Source organism: Hyaena hyaena, unplaced genomic scaffold (assembly GCF_003009895.1).
Source record: "Hyaena hyaena isolate Hyena2069 unplaced genomic scaffold, ASM300989v1 scaffold_54, whole genome shotgun sequence".
NCBI classification, from domain to species: Eukaryota; Metazoa; Chordata; class Mammalia; order Carnivora; family Hyaenidae; genus Hyaena; species Hyaena hyaena.
This window is the reverse complement of record NW_024080685.1, coordinates 631,333-656,548: the sequence shown is the minus strand read 5'-3', so window position 1 is coordinate 656,548 and position 25,216 is coordinate 631,333. Positions and strand designations below refer to the sequence as shown.

Sequence of the window (25,216 nt, the reverse complement as noted above, 5' to 3'; positions counted from 1 at the left end):
AGAAAAACTGATTTTAGTATTCATGTTAAAGATATTTTCCCCTTTTATTTACTGTTATTGTAAAACTAAGTTATTTTATTAGTAGTTGAAAATCAACTTTTTGCTGAATTACTATACTTAAGGTTATTTTCTTCTCAGGAAATAAACGGTGGGGTCAGTAGTTTACTGACTGATCCTGTCTTGTTCTTCATGAAAATATTACACCATCTTTCTTTTGACACAAATGACCTAAATATACATTTGATAAAAATTATTTTGCACACCATATTATTCACTTCATCTTTCAAACAGTATAAAGTAATTAAAGAGGGAAATTGAAAATCAGAAAACTTCTTCAGAGCCTCTGTTTATTTCAACTATTTTTCACGTTGAGTTTTTCAGAAACTTATTCCTGCAGATCTGGCAATACAGAACTTTTGCAGTGCCCAGTAGTGTAATGTACATTTCAGAAAGCAGAGGCCACTGTGTTATCCACCGTATTGGCCTGTGAAAGATGTGGGAGGAGACAGCGGGGAAACCTGTATACATCCCACTGATAACTTGCTTCAGCAAGTCCCAATACTTAATTTAACTGGAGCTATTTCCAGGTGATGAATTTAGGATGAGAGCTTCATTAGTGCTTTAATATGCCTTAAGTGTGTTACATGCCTTGATTACAGAATACTGTCACTTGTATTTTGGGTGAGTGAAGTGTGTGCAAGTGTGGCTTGACATAAATAAGAGTTCTGTAATGTGGCAATGGGAATACATGACTAATAGATGTGTTATAAGATGTTTCATATTTGACTTCTACATTTAAGTGCATTCATTACTTTTGAAAGGTAAAAGCCAATTTTGCATACTCAGTGCTTAAGAACCATAATAAGAAAGATGAGGGGATGTTTTTCTCTTAAAACTTTTTTTAATGTTTTTTTTTTTTTTTTTTTTTTTTTGAGGGAGGGAGAGAGAAAGAGAACGAGCAGAGGAAGGGCGGAGAGATAGGGAGACACAATCTGAAGTAGGCTATAGGCTTTGAGTTGTCAGCACAGAGCCCGACGCAGGGCTTGAACTCACAAGCTGTAAGATCATGACCTGAACTGAAGTCAGACTCTTAACTGATTGAGCCACCCAGGTGCCCCCAAGATGTTTTTCGACAAAGACAGATGACAAGCTAATTTTACATTATGTAGCTTTGGTTTTAAAATGCAATGCATTAAATAAGTAGGAAAAAAATTCAACTTCTATCTGCTTCCGAGAGGTCATTTTAACAATTGCTCATGAAAACAATTTATCTTTTAAAGGTTCTTTTGTCAAACATTTCAGAAGGCATATTTGAGAAATGAGAAAAGTACATATACAGAGTTTATATGTGTAAATAGCCTATATTCAAATTTTGAGCCCACTCCTGTGTTTAGCACTGATGGGTAAGAATTTCAGAAACTGCAGAAAGAAAAACTTTGTTTTTAAGAAGCTTAAAGTTAAAAAAAAATTGTGACATAGTAAAGACAAGAATAAGCTAATTATAAATGGTGAACTTTGAAAAAATGTTCTGGTATGTTGTGCAACTTCATTTGCAGAGTTAGAGTTGACAAGATTTCAGTTGGTTTGTTAGGTGTTTGTATGGTCATTTCATACTGTGCTCTGCAACTCAAAAGATACAAGTTACCACAGTGTTGGATAACCAGTACATACATACACATTAGTGCTAACACTCTAATATTTGGCTTTTTAATTTTTTTTAAAGTTTTTTTTAAAGTAATCTCTACACCCAATGTGGGGCTTGAACCTACAACCCCGAGAGCAAGAGTCGTATACTCCACCGACTAAGCCAGTCAGGTACTCCTGTGCTGGACTTCATAACTGACAAATACTTCCCCCCAGCCCAACATTCTTTATCAAGTAGATAAGTTTTGATCACCCCAATAAGAAACGAATGTTAATATATATGAAATTAGTAGAAAATATTCATAAATTTTTATTTAGATCACAATATTGAAACTTACAGTAACAGTACTTTAAAATGAGAATATAATATGTGATCCCAATATGTATCAGACAAGGTGGACCTCAACAACTCCGTGTCTCCTGGATTTTAAAAGGTCAACAGTCCCTAGGCTTAAGTGCTACTGGGGAAGGGCCAATCTCCAGTGACATCAGTTCTCTGGAAGGAGAGGAATGAAGCAGCATAGAATTTGCTTCTAACTCCCCACAATCTTTAGGTGAAGATATTTCCATTTAAAATTCATTTCCACTTAAAATCAGTAGTGAGTAGCAACCAGTTGTTTCTTCTTTCACTTAACAGATAGATTGGTACCTTTTCTTTTTCTCTTACAAAGAAACATCTAGGGGTGCCTTGGTGGCTCAGTCAGTTAAGCATCCAAGTTGGGCTCAAGTAATGATCGCCCAGTTTGTTGAGTTTGAGCCCCACATCCCCCGTTCTGTGCTGACAGTGTGGAGCCTGCTTGGGATTCTCTCTCTCTCCCTCTGCCCCATCCGCACTCTGTCAAAATAAATAAACTTAAGTTAAAAAAAAACAAAAGGAACATGTACATACAGTATAAATTGAGATTTGTGTGTTGAAACATTTCCAAATTCATTCCAAATTCCCCCAACATTTGTTGGAGGCTTGTTTTAACCAACATTTTACTCTGCACAGCACAATTTGGGCTCTAGGTCTAGGTGTAACTTCTCTGTGAGTAAACTCCTTCACGTCATTCCAGTTTGTGTTACTCTGTTGTCAGGAACACAAAACTAAGAACTAGTCCCTGCAGATTTGGCGTATTCATTTTAACACGAAGACACAATGTAACTGTTCAGGCTCTTGAACGTTTGTATAGGATACAAGTAAACTCTAGTAAAGAATACACCGTGCTGCCAGTGATAACCCTTCTTTAAAAGGTAATCAGACTTGCATAGGAGCACATGTACCCCAATGTTCATAGCAGCACTCTCAACAATAGTCAAAACATGGAAAGACTCTAAGTGTCCATCAACGGACGAATGGATCAAGAAGATGTGGTTTATCTATACCATGGAATACTACATGGCAATGAAAAAGAATGAAATCTGGCCATGTGTAGCAACATGGATGGACCTTGAGGGTGTTATGCTGAGCGAAATAAGTCAGGCAGAGAAGGACAAATACCATATGTTTGCACGTATAGGAGGATTAGGAGGAACTTGACGGAGGACCATGGGGGAGAAGAAGGGGGAAAATGGTGGGGGAAAGGGAGAGAGGCAAACCATGAGAGACTCTTGAATGCTGAGAACTAAGGACTGATGGATGTGGGTGGGAGGGGGGATGGGCATGGAGGAGGGCACTTGTGGGGATGAGCACTGGGTGTTATATGGAAACCAAATTGACAATAAACTATTTGTAAAAAAAAAAAAAAAAAAGGTAATCAGACTGTCTTAATAAAGTTTTGCTCTTTATAATGGAAGATAAAACACAGAAGGACACTCAGTTTGCAGTTGGGCTTGAAAATGTGAACTGGAACAGATAAGCCAATCAAACCTTTATACCACAGAGAGAACCATGCCTAGTACGGAATGGATGCTCATTAAAACTCAGGGTCAGCCAGAAACACACGCCTTTCTCCAAACAGGCATTTCAACAGTGTGTTGACTCTGGCAGTATAACCTATTTCAACCTGTAGCCAAAGCAATCAGTTTGCCCGTAAAGAGGTGGGGGACTATCCGCTCTGGTCGCAAAAACCAACCACCCAGTTTGTCCACTACAAACCACAATCAGTTTTAAAGTGAAAAAGAATGGAAAGGCACACGCCTCAGACCGACTTAAAAAGCGAGGGCTCCGAGAGGCTGCCCTGTCCCGCCCAGGGCAGCAGATCCCGCCCCTGTCTCCGCAATTCCGGTCCGGCCTCTGAGGAGCTCCAAGCCAGCAGCGGGAAAGTTTTGTGTCTGCGCACTAAGCCCGCCCAGTGCCGCGTGGGAAAGGCGGGACTTTCCTACGTCCTGCGTCATCGCCAGTGCGACGCAAGACGTCACCGGCTTGAACGGGAAGGTCAATAGTAGTGCAATGACGGTGCGCGCCGTTTTTCGCTTGGGTTTCCGGCGCGTGCGTGCTGCTGTCTAGGCGCAGCGGAGCGGAGCCCGACTGTAGCGTGTGATGCCAGTGTTTTAGCTCAGCCCGGCGCAGACATGCTGTGCCGGCTTGGCGGCAGGTGGCTGCGGCCGCTCCCCGCGCCGCAGTTCGCAGTCCGGGTCCCGCCGCTTGCGCCAGCCTCAACGGTCGGCATGAAGCACTCTGCACTGCCCACTTGGGCGGTGGCGTCAGTCTCTGCAGTTGGCTCCGGCGGCCCTGGCAGCTGGTACGAGGCCCTGGCCGCGTCGACGCCGGTGCAGGGCGCGGAGCAGGTGCTACTCGGCGTGCACAGCGCCACAGGTCTGCCCTGGTGGGCCTGCATCGCCCTCACCACCGTGGCTCTGCGCGGCGCCGTCACTCTACCCCTGGCCGCCTACCAGCACTACATCCTGGCCAAGGTGAGCGGCACCTGCACCCCGCGCATCCGCTTCGGCGTGAAGGGTGGCAGACGTCTCTACCGGGGGCCGAAAATCTTAGGCTGCTTCCGGAGTGCTTAGTGTGAACCCTCGTGACCACTTCCTTGCTACGAAACTTAACTAGCGTTGGGATATGGGATTAACAGATGTCTGGTAATGCGTGCACTTGTCGTTCGTTTACCCTACTGGGTTTCTGCTCCAAGCCCAAGTAGTTGCTGCTGCTTGCTGCTAAACAATGAGAGAAGTATAGGAATTAGTAGCAGAAGTTGTGTGGAGAAACCTGTAAAATTGCCGTCTTAAAGGTTGTCATAGCCTATATGCCAGCAGCATCTTTTGTCCAGGACTATTTCAATTCACCTTTTTAGAAAACTGCCAAGCTAGCCGTTTGCAGACTTGATTCCTTATTCAGGCCGTGCTACCTACAACTCTGGTTAGTTACAGCCACTTGGCCTTCAGTGCTTCCTTACTTTATCTGTGGATTCAGGATAGTAATACCTTCGTGGCCTGTTTCGCAATGTTATGGTATCAAATCACATACTGTGGGTTAAAGTGCTTTGAAAGCTAAATATTATTCAAATGTGAGACTTCAAAAATAATGGCTTACATGTTTTCAAATAATTATTGGGGATGGGGGGGCCCAGAAAGGGAATCATCAGCACCATTAAGACAGTGATGTCCATGGGTCGCCTGGGTGGCTTAGTCGGTTGAGCGTCCGACTTTCGCTTAGGTCATGATCTCGCGGTTCGTAGGTTCGAGCCCCGCGTTGGGCTCTGTGCTGACTGCCAGCCCAGAGCCTGGAGCCTGTTTCAGAGTCTGTGACTCCCTCTCTCTCTGACTCTCCCCTGCTCACGCTGTCTCTCTCTCTCTCTCTCTCTCTCCTAGAAATAAATAAAACATTAAAAAAAAAAAAAAAGACAGTGATGTCCTTTACAGAAATAACACAGAGCGGGAATAAATACAAACCTTTTATGGCTCTGTGACTGTCACGGAGCATATTAAAGACTCTTAATTAATAGACTTGTTTTCTCAGTTTACCTTACTAGGAAATCCAGGGATGAAACATTAAAGTATAGGATTCAGTTCTTATTTAATCCTTATAATAATTCTGTGAAGTAGGTGCTGTTAAACATTTTATATATAAGGGGACAGAGTTTTAGAGCCTAAGTCACTTGGCCAAAATCACATAGCTAAGAGTATGAGTTGGAATTTGAATTTGGTTGTAACTGAAGATTATCTTAAGCAAATTAACGTCTTATGCTTAGACTTAAATTTTCTTGAGATGATCAGTAAATCACATTTCTCAGCGAGTCAGAGGAGTATTATGAGTGGTTATGAATAAGATCCTTTATGTGCTCATAACAAATTCTACTTTTTCTTTAGCTAGGTGGAAAATTTGCAGCCAGAAATAAAAAACATTGCAAGGCATCTTAACCAAGAAATTGCAGTTCGTGCAAATCAGTTGAAATGGTCCAAAAGAGTTGCCAGGTGAGCTAATTGTATGCATATAGACCGTACGTATGTATGTATCTGTGTATGTGTGTGTGTAGGTATATGTATATACATATACACACTCGCACACACTGTGTCTGTAATTATATTAATCATGGGTTTGGGTATTCTGTAGCTTTAGCAGCAAAGTAGTTCTTTGACTCTTTAATATTTTAATGTTTGTGTGGTATGATAGTTGTATATAGTGGACTGAAAAGCAAGAAGTAGAGAAACAAAGAGCAAGTTCCTTCTTGAGGGAAGGTGCTGCAGGTGCTGTGCTAGTCTGTTGGAATTTTAGTCAGCAAATGATACAGATTATTTACACACTTGACCGTTTTGGAAAGAACGGTACAGCAGACCATAGCCCACAAGAAAGGGGAGGCAGAAAATGTGAATGCCATGGTAGAAGAAATTTAGATAGCTAAGGTGCTGTCTGTCCTCTCTGGTTACCCTGTGTAGTTGTCTGCCTGGGCTCTTAGCCCTTAGAAAGTGCTTGACTCTGTGCAATTCTATGCCTGCACTCTATCACTGGGAACTTCTAAGCCCTGCTTCAGCCTAAGTTACTACTTAGTCAAATTCTGGTCCTTACTAGACTAAGTGTTCACCAGTTCACAGCAGTGAGAAAAATAAGGGCTTTTATTATGAGTATATGAGGTATATATGGTTGTCCGTATATTTTTACCTATATAGGTATACATTGCTCACTGTCTTCAATATGAAATTGCTTCCCTCTTCACTTAGTGTTGAAATTTGAAAAGACCTGACACTTATTTTTATTTGAGAACGAGCAAGTGCAAGCAGGAGAGAGGGGCAGAGGGAGAGAGGGAGAATCTCAAGCAGGCTCCACACTCAGCGCAGAGTCCAACTCGGGGCTCGATCCTGCACCCCTGGGGTCATGACTTGAGCTGAAATCAGGAACCAGATGTTCAACTGACTGAGCCACCCATGCACCACAGAAAGACCCGACATTTAAAAAAATCAGTGTGGTAGCTTAATATCTTTTTTAACAGTGTTTAAGTTTTATTGATCAGAGAAATCTAAGAATGACAACTCTAGGCCACAATAACAGATTCATAGCTGCTCATCTGAATTGTAAATACAGCCTAGACAAAACTGACACCTTACTTGCAGCACTGGTCGAACAATTGTCCAGATACATCCTTACACAGATAGATGACTTTCTAGGAAGACACGTCTGAGGGCTTCCTGCATTTTCAATGGAACTGAATCTTGAAGGGTAAAAGTGAGTTTGCCAGGTGGATAGCTAGGTAAGTGGACTGTCCACGTAGATGATTTAATGATTTCCAAAAATACGCTGATGTAGAAGTCTGATTTATTGGATAGCCTGTGTCATTTAGGCTCCGGAATATACAGTTGTCTGTAGAAGAGTTGGAAAAGTAGGTAGAATCTAAATTACAAAGCTTGGAATGTCTGTGTGCTGTCTTAATGCAATAATACACTATAATTCTATTATCTTCAAGCCTATTAAATGTCTACCTTGTACAAAACATGCTACAAGAATTCAGAGATGAATAAGACCCAGCAGTTGACCTTCAAGGAAACTATAATCTAAAAAGTGGGACTTAAGACAAGAGCAGGAATAACTAATAGGATTAACAGAGAAACATTAAGAAAATCTTCATGAAAGAATGGATTGAAGAACAGAGACCATTTTATTTTTTATTTTTTTTAACTTCATTCCCTACCCCATCTTCTATTTATTTATTTATTTATTTATTTATTTATTTATTTATTTATTTCTAGGAGAGAGAGAGAGAGACAGCGTGAGCAGGGGAGGGTCAGAGAGAGAGGGAGTCATAGACTGAAACAGGCTCCAGGCTCTGAGCTGGCAGTTAGCACAGAGCCCGACGCGGGGCTTGAACCCACGAACCGCGAGATCATGACCTAAGCGAAAGTCGGACGCCCAACCGACTAAGCCACCCAGGCGCCCCAGAGAGACCATTTTAATAGGTCAAGAGCATACATGTTACAGAACTACATTTCTATAAGAGGTATATTCAGGGATCAGGTAATTGAGCTTGCCTGGAACTGAGGGATTTGAGTTAAATGTGCCTTCGTGTTTAGAATTTCTGGTACAGACTGTGGTCCTACCACGTCAGTAGTGAAATTTCACTTGTTAAAACCTAATTGGCCAAAGACCATCAGAGACAAAGCTTCTAATCTGACAATGTCAGATTTATCAGATTGTTATATAATTTGTGTACATTGTTACAGAATTTTCAGTAAAAGGCTCTATTTGCCTTTTTTTAGGCAACCCCTTAATATAGCCTATGAGAAGTAACAATCCTTTTTTTTTTTTTTTAATATTTTTTTAATGTTTATTTTTGAGAGATAGAGCATGAATGGGGGAAGGGCAAACAGAGAGGGAGACACAGAATCCAAAGGAGGCTCCGGGCTCTGAGCTAGCTGTCAGCACAGAGCCCGATGCAAGGCTCAAACCCACAAATCGCGAGGTCATGACCTGAGCTGAAGTCGGACACTCAACTGACTGAGCCACCCAGGCGCCCTGAGAACTAACAATCCTGCACAGCATTTTAGCTAATAACCACAACATGAGTGTGTTTGTGCTATGGGTATGAAGTACTCTTCCTCAAATGACATTTTTTCCTTTCCCTTTTTTCCCTCTTCCCTCAAACTAGACTCACTTATCTAAAGAATATGCGGAGGCTCGTTTCGGAGCTGTATGTTCGAGACAACTGCCACCCTTTCAAAGCCACCGTGTTGGTCTGGATTCAGTTTCCATTGTGGATCTTCGTGTCTGTTGCCCTCCGGAATTTTAGCACAGGGGCAACACATTCAGAAGGTAGTTATTCTAGAAGTCTCTTTTCCTCCAAATAAGTTCTCTAACATTGTTTTTGTATTCAAAAGGGAAAAACAAAGCAATAAACCATGAAAAATCCCTATACTTTTTGTAATTAGGATATTGTTACCATCTTTCTTACAAGGATATACGTTTAAAATATCAAGCAGAAGCAAGCTAGCCGTGTTGAGAAAACAAATGAATCTAGGAAGGACAATAGTAATAGAGTTGACCCTTGAAGAACACGGGTGTGAACTGGGCAGGTCCCCTTATAGGTGGGTTTTTTACAGTATGACACTGTAGATGTATTTTCTCTTCATTATGATTTTCTTGATGACATTTTCTTTTCTCTAGCTTTATTGTAAGAATTCAGTCTCTGATACTTGGGTTATCGGTAAAGCTTCCAGACAATAGGCTCTTGGTAGTAAAGTTCTTTGAGAGTCAAAAGTTTTACACAGATCTTCAGCTGCTCACAAGGTCAGTACCCCTAAGCCCTGAGTGATTTAAGGGTCAACTGTACTTCATAATAGATTTAATAATGAATTTAGCGTTAAACTAATAAATTTAGTGTTATAATTCCATAATTGAGTTTTCTGGCCAAGAATTTTTTCTGTTTATTAAAATTAAGAGGCCAGAAAAGTTTTCATAGTTATGAATGTAAACATTAATTAAGAAACAGTATAAACTAAAGCATATTTTTTTTACTTTCATTTAAAGGCATTTCTTATCAGAAAATAATGTGAACAGAAAGAAAGTAGCCTGTGGACAAATAATTATACAAATACAGGTCTGAGAAGAGTATTGCTACTATCCTTATGCTCCTACAGCTGTTTGCTACAGAGAGCTTCTTGCTTCTTGCTCAGCACAGGAAGGACTAGTTTATGTTGTGGAACAAAAACGAATGAAAGCAATATACATCTTCAGTGTGAAAGACCCATTATTTGAATTAGACTACCTATGTCTTGTGTATTTCCTCCTGCTACGTTTTATTTATAAAACTATTTTAGCAGGTTTTTCTGTTCAGGAACAGTTGGCTAATGATGGGGTCCTGTGGTTTCATGACCTCACTGCACTGGATTCCACTTGGATCCTGCCTGTCTCCGTTGGTGTCGTCAACTTATTAATAGTGGAGGTCAGTGGTTTTAAATGAGATTTGTTTGGCATTTAAATCATTGGGGCTTTTGTTGCTGTTGCAGCATTTGAATTGGTGGCGATAGCTCTGAGCTGGAATTGAGATTTCTTGGTTTCTGGTCATAGATCAGACACTGGCAAACTCTGTCTGTCTTAAGCCAGTTCCTTAATCTCTCTGGGGGCCAGAATGCTCATAATTAAAATGGAGGAGCTGAATTAGAACACTTCCAAAGTCTCTTTCACCTTTACACTGATATGAATCCAGTACATACAATTTTATGATCTGTTTTTGGTAAAGAGACTAATTAAGATGGTTATCAATATGACTTTATTCTTACAGTAGGTTGGCATTTTGTGTATATTTTTAAGATGTAAATTTGTAAACAGGAAACACAGTATCTGATAGTCATTTTTTAGCTGTGTGACCCTAGAAAAGTCAGAACTTAACATTATATGATAGAGTGGAGAAATACAGACCTATAAAATATGAATTGTCAACTGTGTCTTACCATAATCCCATGCTGCGTTACTTAGCAGTTTAGGGAAAGCAAGCTTTTAATTTTTGAGAAGCTGTTCTCAGACTTTGAGTAGAACATAGACTCTTTGAACTGTAAGAACCTTAGAAATGATCCTTAGAACCTCAGTTGAGATCTCACAGACCTGTCACTAGTCTCTGTTTGGGGAACCTAAAATGCCATCCTAAAATGAGGATGATACTCTAACGTCTTGGGTTAAAGTTTCTTGAGAAAAGACTCCATGTGTAGTCTAAGTGTGTTTTCCTAAGATTACCTAACAAAATCCTATGAGTGTAGTTGGTACTTAGTGAGTATTTGTTAGGACGAAAGAAGTGGTAAGCACAAGGTCACAGTGAATTAATGTCATTCCTTAGTCTTTCCTTTTAGTGACTAATGACTCGGTATATATAAGTTTAAAATTTTTATTTTTTTATTTTTTTAATTTTAGAGAGAGAGAGGGGGAGAGTGTGAACTGGGAAGAGGAGCAGGGGGAGGAAGAGGGGCAGGGGGAGAAAGAGAGAGTCTTACACAGGCTCAATGCTCCATGCAGAGCCCAGTGCAGGGCTTGACCCCATGATCCTGGGTTCTTGACCAGAGCTGAAATCAAGAGTCAGATGCTCAACTAACTGAGACACCCAGGCACCCTAAAAATTTATTCGTAATATACACCATGTGGCAGGTACTGTTGTAAGCAATTCACATGAATTAACTCACTTAATTCCTAGAATAATCCTATGATGTAGCTACTAATACTACCCTCATTTTAAGGTAGAGAAAGCGAGGCGCAGAAAGATTAAGTAACTTATTACAAAGTCATATAACCACTAAATGCAGGGCTGTTATGTGAATCTAGATAGTTTTGATCTAGAGTCTTTGCTCACAGTCATTACACTGTGCTGCCTCTTAAGTAAGTAATTCATAAATGATAACTGCTTTTCCTAGCCTGGTTCTTCCCCTTATTCCATGTAGCCATATCACATACCGTTGAGGTACCTTTTAAGTTCCCTCTTATGCCAGGCACCGTATGTAGGTGCCCAAACAAGGGTAGTGATTCATACATAGTACACATCTTGAAAGGACTTTTGGTCTTACAGCCTTTAATTTAAAAAACATTGACTTGTAAAGATTATGCTGTGATTCTCTTTAATATAGCTGAATCTTCTTGATTGCTGCTAATTAAAGGTCCATTTAATGATTCTGTATAATTATGTTTTTTAAAAACACAGGTGATCAACCATATACATTTTTCAGTGTTTGATTTTTTATTTTTTTGCTTCTATTAAAATATATGTAGTGGAGGTATGTTAAAAATCAGGTTGCATTTTAAAGCTTGTCTAATTTAATATGCTTAATAATCATGGTGTGTTTTTATATTCTACTCTCTCAGATTTTTGCTCTACAAAAACTTGGAATGTCTCGTTTTCAGACATATATTACATACTTTGTCCGTGCAGTATCAGTGCTGATGATTCCAGTTGCTGCGACAGTACCTTCAGTGAGTAAGCACCGGCATTGTGTGTAGTGTGCTAAATCCTCTCTGCGCGTAGCTTACACTGGCTAGGATTCTGCCTCTTCTTTTTTTTTTTCAATCTTGCACAGTACTATGAACATAGTATTTGCTTTGTTTAATTAGTTGAAATATTGAATTCCTTCTCTCTACATAGATGGGCCAAGGAAACAAAACTTCATGCCAAGTCCATGTTGGTTCATAAGTAATAATTATGTAACCTCATAGGAATGCAGTGGGATAGGTACACCTGTCCCCATTTATATGTCATTACTCGTATAGAAACAGAAAAAAATAGTTATGTTTGCAGTTATTTGATGTTTTCAGCCTTTGCTAATTTCCCAGTGATACTTTAGTGCAAAGAGGGCAAAAGTTGTATTAGGCATTATCTCTGTCTTTGCTCAGGACCAACACATAGACCATGAAGTAGACGTCATTTGTTGGTGGTATTTAGAGTTATATCTGCATATATCAAAGTATTTCATTATCCTAAGAATCTGAGATAGTATGTTTGCAGCATCAAAAATGTATTTTTAAAGCTGTCCCTTGGACATAATACTGTCATTAATCCTTTGTAAAATAAGTAAGTCTCCACATTTCTAAAGTAAATATAATGTCTGTGAGAACTAATGAAATAGCAACAAGTGCTTATTATGGTACTTCTCATGTAATAGTAATATTGTTGTTACATATCCTGTGAAAATAGAAGTCATTGCATTTCTAGGGAAAAAATTTTACCAGTTATAACCTGAGGAAACTCCCTGATAAAATAAGATAGGGGCAGTGGGTTTTCAATGAGGGATTGGGTTTGAAATGAGCAACAGAGATCTACAAAGCAATGTCTTAAATACCCAAAAGTTTATTTTCTCAAATAGAGGACATTCAGAGTGAGGAAGTTTGGGGAGAGCTGATGTAGCAGCTCCATGAAGATAGGAGAAACCCATCCGACTTTCTCTCTATGCTCCATCATCCACAGCCTGTAATTTCTATCTGTAAGGCCACGGGATAGTTATGATGGCTGCCAGAGCTTATCTTGCAGGAATAGTAAAAGGGTGCTTCAAGTGCAGTTAGCCTCTTGAAGGAGCCTTGCCAGAAGTCACACCAAACACCTGTGCTCATGTTAGAGTTACAGAGCACATCTAATTGCCGATGAAGCTAGGAAGTAGTACTTTTTTTTTTTTTTAGATGGTAGTATACCCAATTAAAAAGGAGACGTTTATTACTAAGGAAGTGGAATCGTTCTTAGTAGGCAGTTTGTTATCTACCATTCTTGGTTTCGGGGTAGTTTTTGTGTCCAGGATAAGTCAAATGATGAGGATGGCCAGTATTTATTTGATATTGACCTGTGCCAAGTACTGTGTTAAATGGCTTACATATTTTAGCTTCACATAATCCATCCAGTGTGCACTGAAGTGGGTGCTATTATAATCTCCACATTAGTGATGAGGAAATCGGCACAGAGAGGTTGAGTGAACTCATCCAAGGTCACTCATCTATTAAGTGATCCTTAACATCGCTTAAGTATCTCAGGCACATCCAGGCAGTTTGGCTCCTGCTCCAAACTACTGTGCTAATCTGCTTTGAGGATGTGTTACTTTCTGCCCTTAAATATTTACTTTGGAACAAATGCAGATGAGCCACCTACTGTGCGTACCAGTCTCTGTAAGTTCTCTCATTTTTTCCTCCCAGCAACCTTCTGAGGTAGATATAGTTCAGTTCCCATTTTATAGACGAGGAAACTGAAACAGAAGGAAAACAACTCCCCCAAAGTCAAATAAATGGGATTCAGAATCAGGCAGTTCCACTCTGGGACCTGGACTCAGCCACCAGAGGGTCATGCCCCTGGGGCCTGATCAGATTCTGATGCCAAAGAAAAGTTTGGAACAGGGTTGTATGTATGGGAATACTTTGGGAAGCTACAGAACTTAATCATTGTCCTAAATAAATCACCCTGGATGGCAGTATAAGAGAAAGTGGAAGAGAAGACTGTCTCTGACAGAGGCTAAGATACTACATTCCTGACTAACTAAGAAACTGGTTACTGGGAAAATTTTGGATGATAGATCACTGTGTGGAGGAAAACGGGATCCAGGGACCCTGAATGGCTATGCCCCGCCAGTACCCTGTCTCCAGTACAGCAGCTTGTCAGGACTCTGGTTGGGGGAAAAGAGTGCTTAATTGTCAAAGAGGGGAGGTGATGTCTCCTGCAAGTCTCTGCCTGGGAGCTGCTCTCTGTCCTCCACTTTCTATCATGAAACCTCTCCTTTTGCTTTTTCACGTTTTTGTCCTTTCAGCCTCCTTTCTTAACTTACTTATTAGATTCATTACAGGTATCTAATAGCTGCTGCATGTCTTGTTCAATCCTGGTACACTGCTATTTATAGAGATTGTAACTTTCCTTTTTTATTGCCCGCCTGTCTCTGGACGTCGGTGTCCTTGGAGAATGGAGAAGCACTCACATTCATGTCCTTTCTTCTCTTACAGTCGATTGTCCTCTACTGGTTGTGCTCCAGCTTCATGGGCCTTTCACAGAACTTGCTGCTGCGTTCTCCTAAGTTTCGCCGACTTTGCCGAATACCGTTGACCAAGTCAGATTCAGACACTCCTTATAAGGACCTCTTTGCTGCCTTTTACGCCAAGTTCATTTTAAGAAAATGATAGGCTTCCTAGTATTTTGAGACAATTGGAAGTGTAACTATCACAATACATTTAGGTTTAGAAATTCAGATGTGATTTGTCTTTATTTAAAATCATGAATTGTGTGAAGTACTATGGGTTAAGATATAATCAAAAGTAGATTCAAAAGGTCTGGTTCTGCTTGTAAAATTACAACTTGCTAGAGGTGTCAGAACTTTAGAAAACAGGATTAGACACTGAATGATGTCAAATTATACTGACTAATCTCATACATTAAAGTTTTATAAAGTAAGAAAATCCAGTGAGGTGATTCTTAGAATTTTGGAGGTGTGGAGGACCATAGATCTGTTTGCACATCGGCTAAAGCTGTGGTTTTCTTTTCAGAGAAATCCTGGGCCTCACAATACGGGGCCTTCATTGACAACCCCCCTTCCTCCACCCCAAGGCTTTCTAGTGATTTCCTGGTTGAGAACTCTTATTTCCATAGGACACACAATGATGGGTTAATGTGTGACTTTTAAAAAATGAACAAAAGACACATGCAGTAGAGTAGTCCATGCAAGAAAGTACCTAATATGGGAGGTGATCCTGCCTTACAGCCTGCTCTGAAAGAGTACAAGACAGGTACATTCCTTTTTCTGTAACTTAAGAAGTCTGGAATAGAGTATAGCATTAAGTATTGCTAGAGCCCAAAGTGGAAAATCTTAAGCATTAAGTTTATTTAGTCAAAGGAAGAAAACTGGAATGGCAGCTACTTATTGTGGATGTGATTTTATAAACTTCTTTATTTGGAAGATTAAGTATTCAAATGGGTTTCTTATGGTAGACGTTTAATACAAGCAAAATTAACAGGTAATATAAATTGTGGATCTAGTTGTTTGCTTGTTTGATTTGAAAGGAGGAAAAGATTAATTGTGGAATAATTTGACATTTAAGAAGGTGATAAATTTTAAGTTTTCATTGAGTTGGAATACAAATACGATCTGAGATGCCCTATCATCCCATTTTCTGTTTTACAATAAAGTAAAAACTAAAGCAAAATCAATCCTTTTTTGAATAATGTCTATTACATCTTAGCCGTTTTGATTGCCACCTCATTGAGAATTTAGAGGTAGCAGTTAGGACCTGGTTCTCTTTTCTGACTTCCCAGTCCTGGGTTGTGACGTCTTTCTAATCATAGTGAAGGCATTGAGATATACGTACAGTCAATCCCCGTTATTCACAGATTTTGTATTTGCCAATTTGCCTACTCGCTAAAACTTATTTGTGACCCTCAAATCAGTACAGTTTTTTTGATGTCATTCTTGGATAGACACAGAGTGGCAAAAAAATGGAGTCATTCAAGGTCCGTGTTCCCAGCTAGGTCAGACAAGGCAGCACTGTGCTGTCTTGTTTCAGCTTTCATACTATTATAACCAAGTGTCCCTCACATGTTCTATTCAGTGCCATTTTTTTCTCATTTTTGTGCTTTTTGTTGGTGATTCTGCTGTTTAAAATGTCCTCCAAGTGTTGTTATACTGAAGTGCTGTTTGGGGCGCCTGGGTGGCTCAGTTGGTTAAGCGTCTGACTTTTGGTTGGGTCATGATCTCGCAGTTCATGAGGTTGAGCCCCGCGTCAGGCTCTCCGCTGTCAGAGAAGCCTGTTTCAGGTCCTCTTGTCTCCTCCTCTCTCTGCCTTTCCCCCTCTGATGTGCTTGTGCGCACCACCGTCTCTCTCTCCCTCTCCTCTCTCAAAAATAAACATTTAAAAACAAATCAATTAGTCAATGAAGTGCTGTCTGGTTTTTCCAAGTGCAAGAATGCTGTGATGTTCCTTAATGAGAAAATACCTGCATTAAATAAACTTCATTGAGGCATGAATTGTGCTGTTGGCCATGGGTTTTCTGTTAATGAATCAGCAATATGTTTGTTGTATTGAGGAGTTAACAAAAATGTGACAAGAGGCTTGTGGGGAACATAATGCTGTTTATTCTCTAGGAGCAATGGTTTAGTGTTCACTAATTCAGTGCTTGCGGTAGCTTTATAATTAATTGACTTTTTGTAACGTGCAATCAAGGAAGCAGAGGCAGAAATGGGTATGCTGGTTGTATTCTAGCAAAAAGAGGTAAAGGACTTTGAGATACTGGAACAAGTTGACTCTTGCCATGTGTATCATTGTGTACTGATACATACATTTTTCTCATAATGGGATGAAGGAATTCAACCCTTCTTTCCCATCTTCCTCTAAGAAGTTTGTCACTTTCTGAAAGTAAGGAACAAAGGAATGCTGTAACTCCCTTTTCTGGTAGGTGAATCTGCTTTCATGAGCGTGCTTTAACCTCATTTACTCTGATTTCCTCTTGATTTCTAAATGTATACTTATATCTTTTTTCAAACAGATAGTGTACCCAATTTCATATTACTCTCCCATTTTCAAGCCTTTTAAATTTCTTTTAAGATATATGTAAGTTTACTTGAGAATATTTCTACCACATCTCAGAATAATTTCTGATAGGGTTGGTGGTAACTGGGATCTTGGAAAATAGGCATGAAGAAAGAAAACTGATACATTATGAACAGAGTTGAATTGGTCATCTGACTTCAGGCTGGTAAATATTCCTCTCATTTCTTTCTCCGGGCAGAGTTGGTAGTAAACAGCAAGTACTGTTTGAGAAAATTTCATCTGTAGTCCTTGATCTTACTTCCCCAGCATTTTGTCATAGTCTGGAGTGCTTCCAGAGCCTGAGGTCAGGGGAGGTGGGTACTGGATGTAGACAGAGGACACACATGCTGTTAAGATTCCTTGACAGCTTCCTGTTGGATGCTTCTCTGTCCTCTGCTGAGGGACTGTCAGAGCTCTGTCCTGGACACTGCTGAGTTAAAGAAATCTGTCTTTTCAGGTGGAGACCATAATCTATTTGTCTGTGTTCCCCTTCCTCATTTCTGAAAGGAAGTCGTTTGTTTGTTTGTTTGTTTGTTTCAGGTGAGCCTTATTTTTGTCTCTAGCCCAGATTCACTTTTTTTTCTGGGTGTGACTCAGCCTAAGAGTTAGGAAAGGAGTCCTGGATCAGTTTATATTCTACCACGATAATACTGGAGCTCAAAGGTTAGGAGATGGAACTGGCATACCCAAATAACTCTATAAATTAGTTCTCCCTGGAACCTTTGTGAGAGAAAACTTGAGCAGTTGTATCTTGGGCAGATGACATAGGTAGGAAGAGGAGAAAGGCACAATCCTCGATTGCTACCTTCACAGATAACCCAGGAGAGGATCGAGAGCAAGCCTTTCTAGGTACCTTTAAATGCATTTGAGCTAAAGACCAAACCCTCCCATCTCAGAAGATGTACAGCTAGTTCTAGAATATATTGGGGAAAAGTGGAAAAAATGAGGGCCCGCATAAACCTTAGTCATTTCTCTGTTGTTGCATGTACGCTTCATTCATTCCACGTGTTTTCCTGGGTTTCTCCTCTGAGGATCCCAATTAAGAGACTCACCTTTTAAATTGCTTCAATGCCAGAGTAAGCCCTAAAAGCAGTAGGAACTCAGATCATAAAAAAAAAAAAAAGAAAATGAAAACATGTAGTTTGTTTTTCCCCTGGGATGATAAGTGAGGTTGCTACAGAGTACAAAATTTCAAATTTCAAATGTGACCTATGAATCCACGTAAAATTTAGGTTTCTGTATTAAAGCTAAATATGCAAATATGATCTAAATGAGACTGTGGCTACAACACATCATCATTACCAACACTTACCTCTTTGTGAACTGATTCTACCAGAACACAGATTACCTGGAAATGCTAGGAATCTACAGAAAATTGAATGAAGTTGTAATAACTGATATTTTCTAATTATTTTTATTATATTTTCTTTTTATATATATCCTGTATTTTATGAAATCAGTATTAAGCTTTGAGACATTTGAATTTGTGTAGTAGTAAAACCATAGATATTTCTGAAATTTTTGGACTTCTGGGTTTAAACAAGTAAAATATGAATTTGTATATATTCATATATATTTTTAATATATTCATGTATATAAATATGCATTTTCACTTACGAACATTTCAGGCAAAACCTAAAGACTTTGGGGGCACGTGGGTGGCACAGTCAGTTGAGCATCTGACCTCGGCTCAGGTCATGATCTTACAGTTCGTGAATTCGAGACCCGCTTGGGGCTCTGGGCTGACAGCTCAGACTGGAGCCTGCTTCGGATTCTGTGTCTCCCTTTTTCTCTCCCCTTCCCCGCTCACATTCTGTCTTTCTCTCTCAAAAATAAACAAACATTTAAAAAAATTTTAAAACCCTTAAAGACCTTGGATTTACATGTATCCTTTGCTGTTTATATGAAATACAAATGTACCCAGTATCTCTCAAAATCTTTTGAAAAATATGAAAAACTGGTATTGGAGTCAAGCTAGTGCTAATTGGGAGCATCCTTTATTTTTTGTCAGGTTTTGTTTTTTCGTAATGTTGATCAGGTAATTTGTTTATCTAATTCTTTTAAGGTTTCTGTACACATATCTATATTTTTAAATTTTGAGTATAACATACAGTGTTCTATTGGTTGCAGGCATACAGTCTAGTGATTCAGCAGTTCTGTACATTTTTCAGTACTCCACATGACAAGTGTATTCTGAATCCAATTGGAAACCTTTAAACCTGTAAACCTTGGTATGATAAAATATAACATTAAGTTGGTCTCTCTGTGTTACAAGATTTATGATACCATAGCTTGCAAAAAGCAAAATACGTTTAAAAAGCTTGAAAAATCAGGGTAGTACTTAGCAAATTTTAAAAATAATGACAGTATATAAAGGTACATTGGTTTTAATATTGCCAGAAATTAAATGATGGGTGAAGAATTAGCTTATTCAGCCAGAGAGTATGCATATGAATCATGTATTTATAATATATTCAGCCCTTAGAGAAGGTAAGTAGATCATAGAATTGTGTAGTGAGGTTGTTATGCAGAATTCTAGAGACAGAGGTTTTGAGTATTTTATATCATTGTCAAAGTACAGTAGACTTTCCTCTGTTCTGGCAGGTGACAGCCACAAAATAAAGCCATCTTGTAAGACCTTTGAACTATCAGCGGCTAGAATGCCGACAAACAAAGCAAACTGGAATGAATGAACCAAACCTCATCAGATAAGGACAGACATTGTCACAGTGAGGCAATGGTGACTTTTGGCTACAGACAGAACATTAGTGGGATGTAGCCTAAAAACAACAGGCATGATGAGAAAATCTTCATTTAGTAATGGCATTACTCTAATGTTACATTGTTATTTTGGAACTCTTATTATTAGGTAAAATATGTAATGTCTATTAGGTAGCTTAAGTTTTCTGTGGATACTGTAAGACATTCCTTTATGGTGCTTATGCAACCAAGAGGAAGATGTTAACTATATTTGTTGGAGATTTGTTTTAAAAATTTATAAGTGAAGTATAGTTGACATAGAGTATCATATTAGTTACATGATATTGCAGCTCAGTGGAGACACAAAGTTTTTTTTAGTTTTTCTTTTAAGATAGCTTCAGGGATTACCCCTGAGTAAGAAATTGGTCCCACAAAGAGAGTCCTGCCTCCCTGCGGTTCTCCATCTCCATACTCAGAAAGCCTACCTTTCATATCTGTTTGACCTAAGACCTTCCACAGTTTCAATTGGGAACTATACATAAAAGCATTTTGATCCTGGTTGATTCCCATCCGTAGGAACCATAAGACCCAGCCAATACCACAAGGGGAGAAACGTTACCAGCTGAGCAATGGCAGCAAAATTCCCATGAATCAGCTAAACCATACAGAGGCCTCGCCTAGTTCTTAGAGCCGTAACTTCTTGCTCTTCTATAACTTGAACGTGAGGGAGATCCTGATATAACTGTCCCAAAGGAATTGCGGAGAGAATCCTGGCCCCTTGTGTTCTACCACAGACTGCCTTCTTGAATGCCCTGTGTTTTGGTAGGTTTTACAAAGTAGTCTCACCTTTAATTACCTAGTCCTATACTGCTGGTTTTGTTTAATAAAATGAGGACTTCAGGGTGTTTGGTAACAAAAGCATTGATGGAAAGACCTGAAATAAAACTAAAAGTACTCCTAGAAAACATCTAGGTGAGTTATTCAGTCTAGGGTAATAGGATATTTCTATCCTAGAAAGTCTTGCTAGACCAGAGGGCCAAGAATTTCATGAAAAAGAGGCCTCCAGGGAAAGTGCCCAATTTCTATCTTTTCCATTTTGAGGAAGTATCACAGGCACGCTTCTCTCCCTTTGCGTCCCTGATAAGGCAATTTACATTTGTTTTGCCTTGGTTGGGAAAGCAGCACTGTATTTAATTTAGCTTTGATTTTTGTCTTCTGGCTAAATTGTAGCTCTCAAGGGAAACTTAAAAATGTATTATGAAATACACCTAACTATATTCCTTTCATTGCAGCTGCATTTCTGCATGTTCCAAACGTAGTACAAATAATTTGAGGAGTTTCTTCTAATTATAACCTCAAGCCTCCTGGATCTTCTGTGAGTGATGCGTGCTTCTGATGGTAAGAAGTATTAAAAATATAAATTCTTTATCTATGAGAGAATGAACAGCTTCATAGTCCATGCTATTTAAAGTTTATCCTATGTGTTGCTACAGGTAAGAAACCCTCATAAAGTTGTATTATAGAAGCTTCAGTTGTGCTTGACTTTTCTAGTAAAACATCTGTTTGGCCATATCCAGCCTGATCACCAGCCTTTTCTGTCATGTATTCTCCAGAATTTTCCTTCTCATCTCGGCTTCCTTTTTTAAATTTTTTTTAATGTTTTATTTATTTCTGAGAGAGAGAGGCAGCGTGAGCAGGGGAGGGTCAGAGAGAGAGAGGGAGACAAAGAATCTGAAGCAGGCTCCAGGCTCTGAGCTAGCTGTCAGTGCAGAGCCCAACGCAGGGCTGGAACTCGCAAACCATGAGATCATGACCTGAGCCGAAGTTGGACGCCCAACCAACAGAGCCACCCAGGCACCCCTAGGCTTCCTTTTTCTTTTTTTTTCTTTCTTTTCTTTTTTTTTTAAATGTTTTATTTATTTCTAGGAGAGAGACAGAGAGACAGCGTGAGCAGGGGAGGGTCAGAGAGAGAAGGAGTCACAGACTGAAACAGGCTCCAGGCTCTGAGCTGGCAGTCAGCACAGAGCCCAACGCGGGGCTCGAACCCACGAACCGCGAGATCATGACCTAAGCGAAAGTCGGACGCCCAACCGACTAAGCCACCCAGGCGCCCCAGGCTTCCTTTTTCTTAACTAAGCCTCCCAATGTACCTCTACTCTTCCAAACCTCTCCTCTGTTCTTATGTCCATTGTACAGTAAACAAAATTCCCCTTGTAACTCAGGATAATGGAAGGTGAAGGACCTTTAATTTGTCTTTGTAGATCAGTATTTCCCTACTTATATGTAAAAATAACTTACTATATATATTGGATCAACCACTGGATCTACCACTACCTACCTTTATTTCTGGCATCTATTGCCTGTCTGGTCACCCCTCTCATTTACTGGCTTTCTCTCTATCTTCAGGGCTGCCATCATACTGGATGACTTTAATAGCTAAGTGGACATCTTGTTAGACTAGGCAGTTTGTCAGGTTCCTAACAGGATACCTGGAGGTCAGTAATGAAGTCAACCAGCTATTGGGAAGGACAGAGGCCTGTGCAGACATCACCTCACAAGAAGCGGGATCAGACCAGACAGGCCCAAGATGGCAGATGCCTTGAAAGGAAACCCCTGACCAAATCAGGAAGAAAAAGCTCAGAAACCCTGCTTCCCTGCCAGTACCCAAGTAGTAAATATTCTGCTACCTAGTTAACTGTCAATAAAAGACAGAAACCCAACCACCAGGGAACACAGTTCCCTCACTGACTAGCTTAACCTCCCCTTCTCTCTCCCTTTCTTTCTCTCTTTCTCCCATGTCCCTCCCTTCCCCCCTTACCCTCCTTGAGCTCACCTGTCTATCTCAAGAGTATACTTTTCACTTTAATACTTTCCAGCTTGTATTATTCATCTGCTATGCTGTGTGTCTGTCCTTGAATTCATTCTTGTGACAAGAACAAGAACCTTTGGCAACTCCTTCGGGTCTGGCTGGGTGGAGGCTCTAGGACCCAGGGACTTCCCAGTTCACCTGGCAACAGTCTCATCAGATAACTTTGTCACTCAGTTGCTTTACCTGCTACCTTAGATACTTTAGTAATTCCTTTCCAGTCTTCAGGATTAAGTATTTCACCGTGATGACAACACGTACCCTGCAGGTCATAGATTATTGGATCCTGGTTGTTCATGTAGCCCAAGCAGGACCATCAAATCTCTAGGAAATTTAATCTAAGAGATATGAAGACACCAAGTCAGTTGGGTAATTGGTTCATGCTAGACCAGCCATCACACCAGCCCAAACCCACAGGCATGCTACAGCTAAGTTGCTGCATAGAAGACAAGGATAGCAGAGAAAGCTTACATAAGAAGAAAATAGACAAAATAACCCCCATAAGAGATACAGTGAGTGGCCAAAATTTCAAAATTTGAAAATGCAGCATGTATTTCTTTCCTATTGCTGCTGTAGCAAATTACCATAAACTTAGTGACTTAAAACCACACCAACATTATCTTACAAGTTCTAGAGGTCAGATGTCTGAATTGGGTTCCACAGGGCTGCATTCCTTCTAGAAGCTGTAGGCGAGAATCTGGTTTCTTATGTTTTCCAGATTTTAAAGGTTCCAGCTTATGACCTGCCTCACTCTGTCCTCTCTTTAGATTGTTGCATCTCCTTTCAGTCTTACCTTCCTGACCCCCACTTATAAGGACCCTTGTGATTATATGGCCACCCTGACAATCCAGGATAATATTCCCATCTCAAGGGGCACTTGGGTGGCTCAGTCTGTTCAAAGTGTCCGACTCTTGATCTTGGCTCAGGTTATGATCTAACAGTACGTGAGTTTGAGCCCCACATTGGGCTCTGTGCTGACAGCCTGGAACCTGCTTGGGATTCTCTCTCTCTCTCTCTCTCTCTCTCTCTCTCTCTCTCTTTGCCCTTTTCCTGTGTGCACTCTTTCTCTCTCAAAATAAATAAATAAAAATCTTCCCATCTCAGGGCACCTGGATGGCTCAGTGTTTGGGCGTCCTACTCTTGATTTTGGCTCAGATCATGATTTTGTGGTTCGTGACTTTGAGCCCTGCATTGGGCTCTGCATTGGCAGTGCAGAGCCTGCTTGGGATTTTCTCTCTGCCCCTCCCCTCATCTCACTCACATGTGGTCTCCCTCTCAAAATAAATGAATAAACTTAAAAAAAAAAAAAGCTTTCCCATCTCAAAATGCTTAGTCACATTTGTTGATCTTTTTCCTCAGGTCCAAGCACATCTTGATTAAGATCTGTGGAGGTGAACATGGGTTTTTATCTTCTGTGCTACAGTGGTAGATAGTTCTGCACTCTGTACAGGCAAGGAGTCACTCTATCTCTATCTGCTCCCTTTGTCTTACTATTTGTAGCCCTCTGTTAGCTTACAATGGTGGTGGTAGGGAGAGTATTCTTGATTAGAGCAATCCCTCGAGTTTTTGTGTTAGCTGGTGTCAGTGCTTTAGGCGGGATGTGTTCCTCCCTTCCATCCTCCCTTGGGCAGGAGTTATTAAAATGCCTTACCAAGAAAATCTTGACCTTGGCTTCTGATGCTGTCCATCTCAGGGAGACCGCCATTCTACCACTACATAAATGAGCTTCTGGTGGTCAGTTGTTTTTTACCTCTGAAGTGCACAAATGCCATTTTCTGAATTGATATCTGTCTTGTTGTACCTGGTGCTACACCAGAGTGACGGATGTCTTGTATATCTCAGTGATGTGTTGAGGGTTAAGATGTTCATTTCCCTTCCCTGTCCCCCGCTTAATATCGCTGACACCTTGTCACTGACCCCAACATTGTTTAATGGAAGCAGGGCATACACTCAAAAGATCAAAAATGGTGAGGTGGTCATGCAGCTGGTAATTCCTGGTGGCCTTGTGGGCATGGCAGCCCACACATTGACTCCATTGTTACTTTTGTTCTGTATGCAGAGTTGCTGGCATCGTTGATGAAGTTTAGTTTAGTTCTTAGGATTTGGATTCCTCTGAGGATAAAGGCGAATAGACCACAACAAAAAAAAGTTCCTTCTAAATGGGACATTTCATATAACCACTTTTCACTTTTCAGTTTTTCCTTTGATCACATAGAATAAAGAAAAATACTTTCCCCTTTAACATCTCTACCAGAAAGTTGGCATAAAATGATCCATCCCCAAAACTGTGTATGCAGATTTTATCCTCTGACTTGATGAAAAAGGTCCCTAGATATAAATTCTATGGGTTTGGTAGTTAAAATCAGCTCAGGTTACCACTGTGGTGGGTAATATGTTCAAACAAATGTATTGGCCACAGGAGTCACATTTCAGTCAAAATGATCAGTTCTCTTTGGCCTGAAGAGACATTCCTGTATGAGTTCTCTGTGTTCATTTATTCCCCACTTACACACAGAATGCTTGCCTGCACCAGGAAGGAGTGACTCCACTCTTCTTCCAGTACCCATGGCCATCAGGGGGCATCAGGAGAGAAAAGAGAAGGTGGTTACAGTAACCTCTAGTTAAAATAGACA

General features: G+C 40.2%; 1 protein-coding gene across 2 annotated transcripts; it reads left to right on the top strand.

Annotated features, from left to right (window-relative positions):
- The first annotated feature begins 4,008 nt into the window (after nt 1-4,008).
- On the top strand, nt 4,009-16,456 carry LOC120231109 (cytochrome c oxidase assembly protein COX18, mitochondrial). Of its 2 annotated transcripts, none has more exons than XM_039230994.1 (6): nt 4,009-4,479; nt 5,882-5,982; nt 8,646-8,809; nt 9,817-9,938; nt 11,840-11,947; nt 14,444-16,456. In XM_039230994.1, the coding sequence occupies exons 1-6, from the start codon at nt 4,138-4,140 to the stop codon at nt 14,615-14,617; spliced, it is 1,011 nt and encodes a 336-aa protein (XP_039086925.1). In that variant the 5' UTR covers nt 4,009-4,137; the 3' UTR covers nt 14,618-16,456. The 2 variants fall into 2 exon arrangements, with proteins under 2 accessions (XP_039086925.1, XP_039086924.1); XM_039230993.1 differs by having other exon boundaries at nt 9,814-9,938.
- The last annotated feature ends 8,760 nt before the right edge of the window (nt 16,457-25,216 follow it).

What these genes read in the sequence shown, in the direction of transcription:
- LOC120231109 (XM_039230993.1), top strand. Translation starts at nt 4,138, where the DNA reads ATGCTGTGCCGGCTTGGCGGCAGGTGGCTGCGGCCGCTCCCCGCGCCG. An exon ending in TGGTCCAAAAGAGTTGCCAG is followed by an intron (nt 5,983 to 8,645) that starts GTGAGCTAATTG and finishes CCCTCAAACTAG; the next exon opens with ACTCACTTATCTAAAGAATA. An exon ending in TTGCTGCGACAGTACCTTCA is followed by an intron (nt 11,948 to 14,443) that starts GTGAGTAAGCAC and finishes CTTCTCTTACAG; the next exon opens with TCGATTGTCCTCTACTGGTT.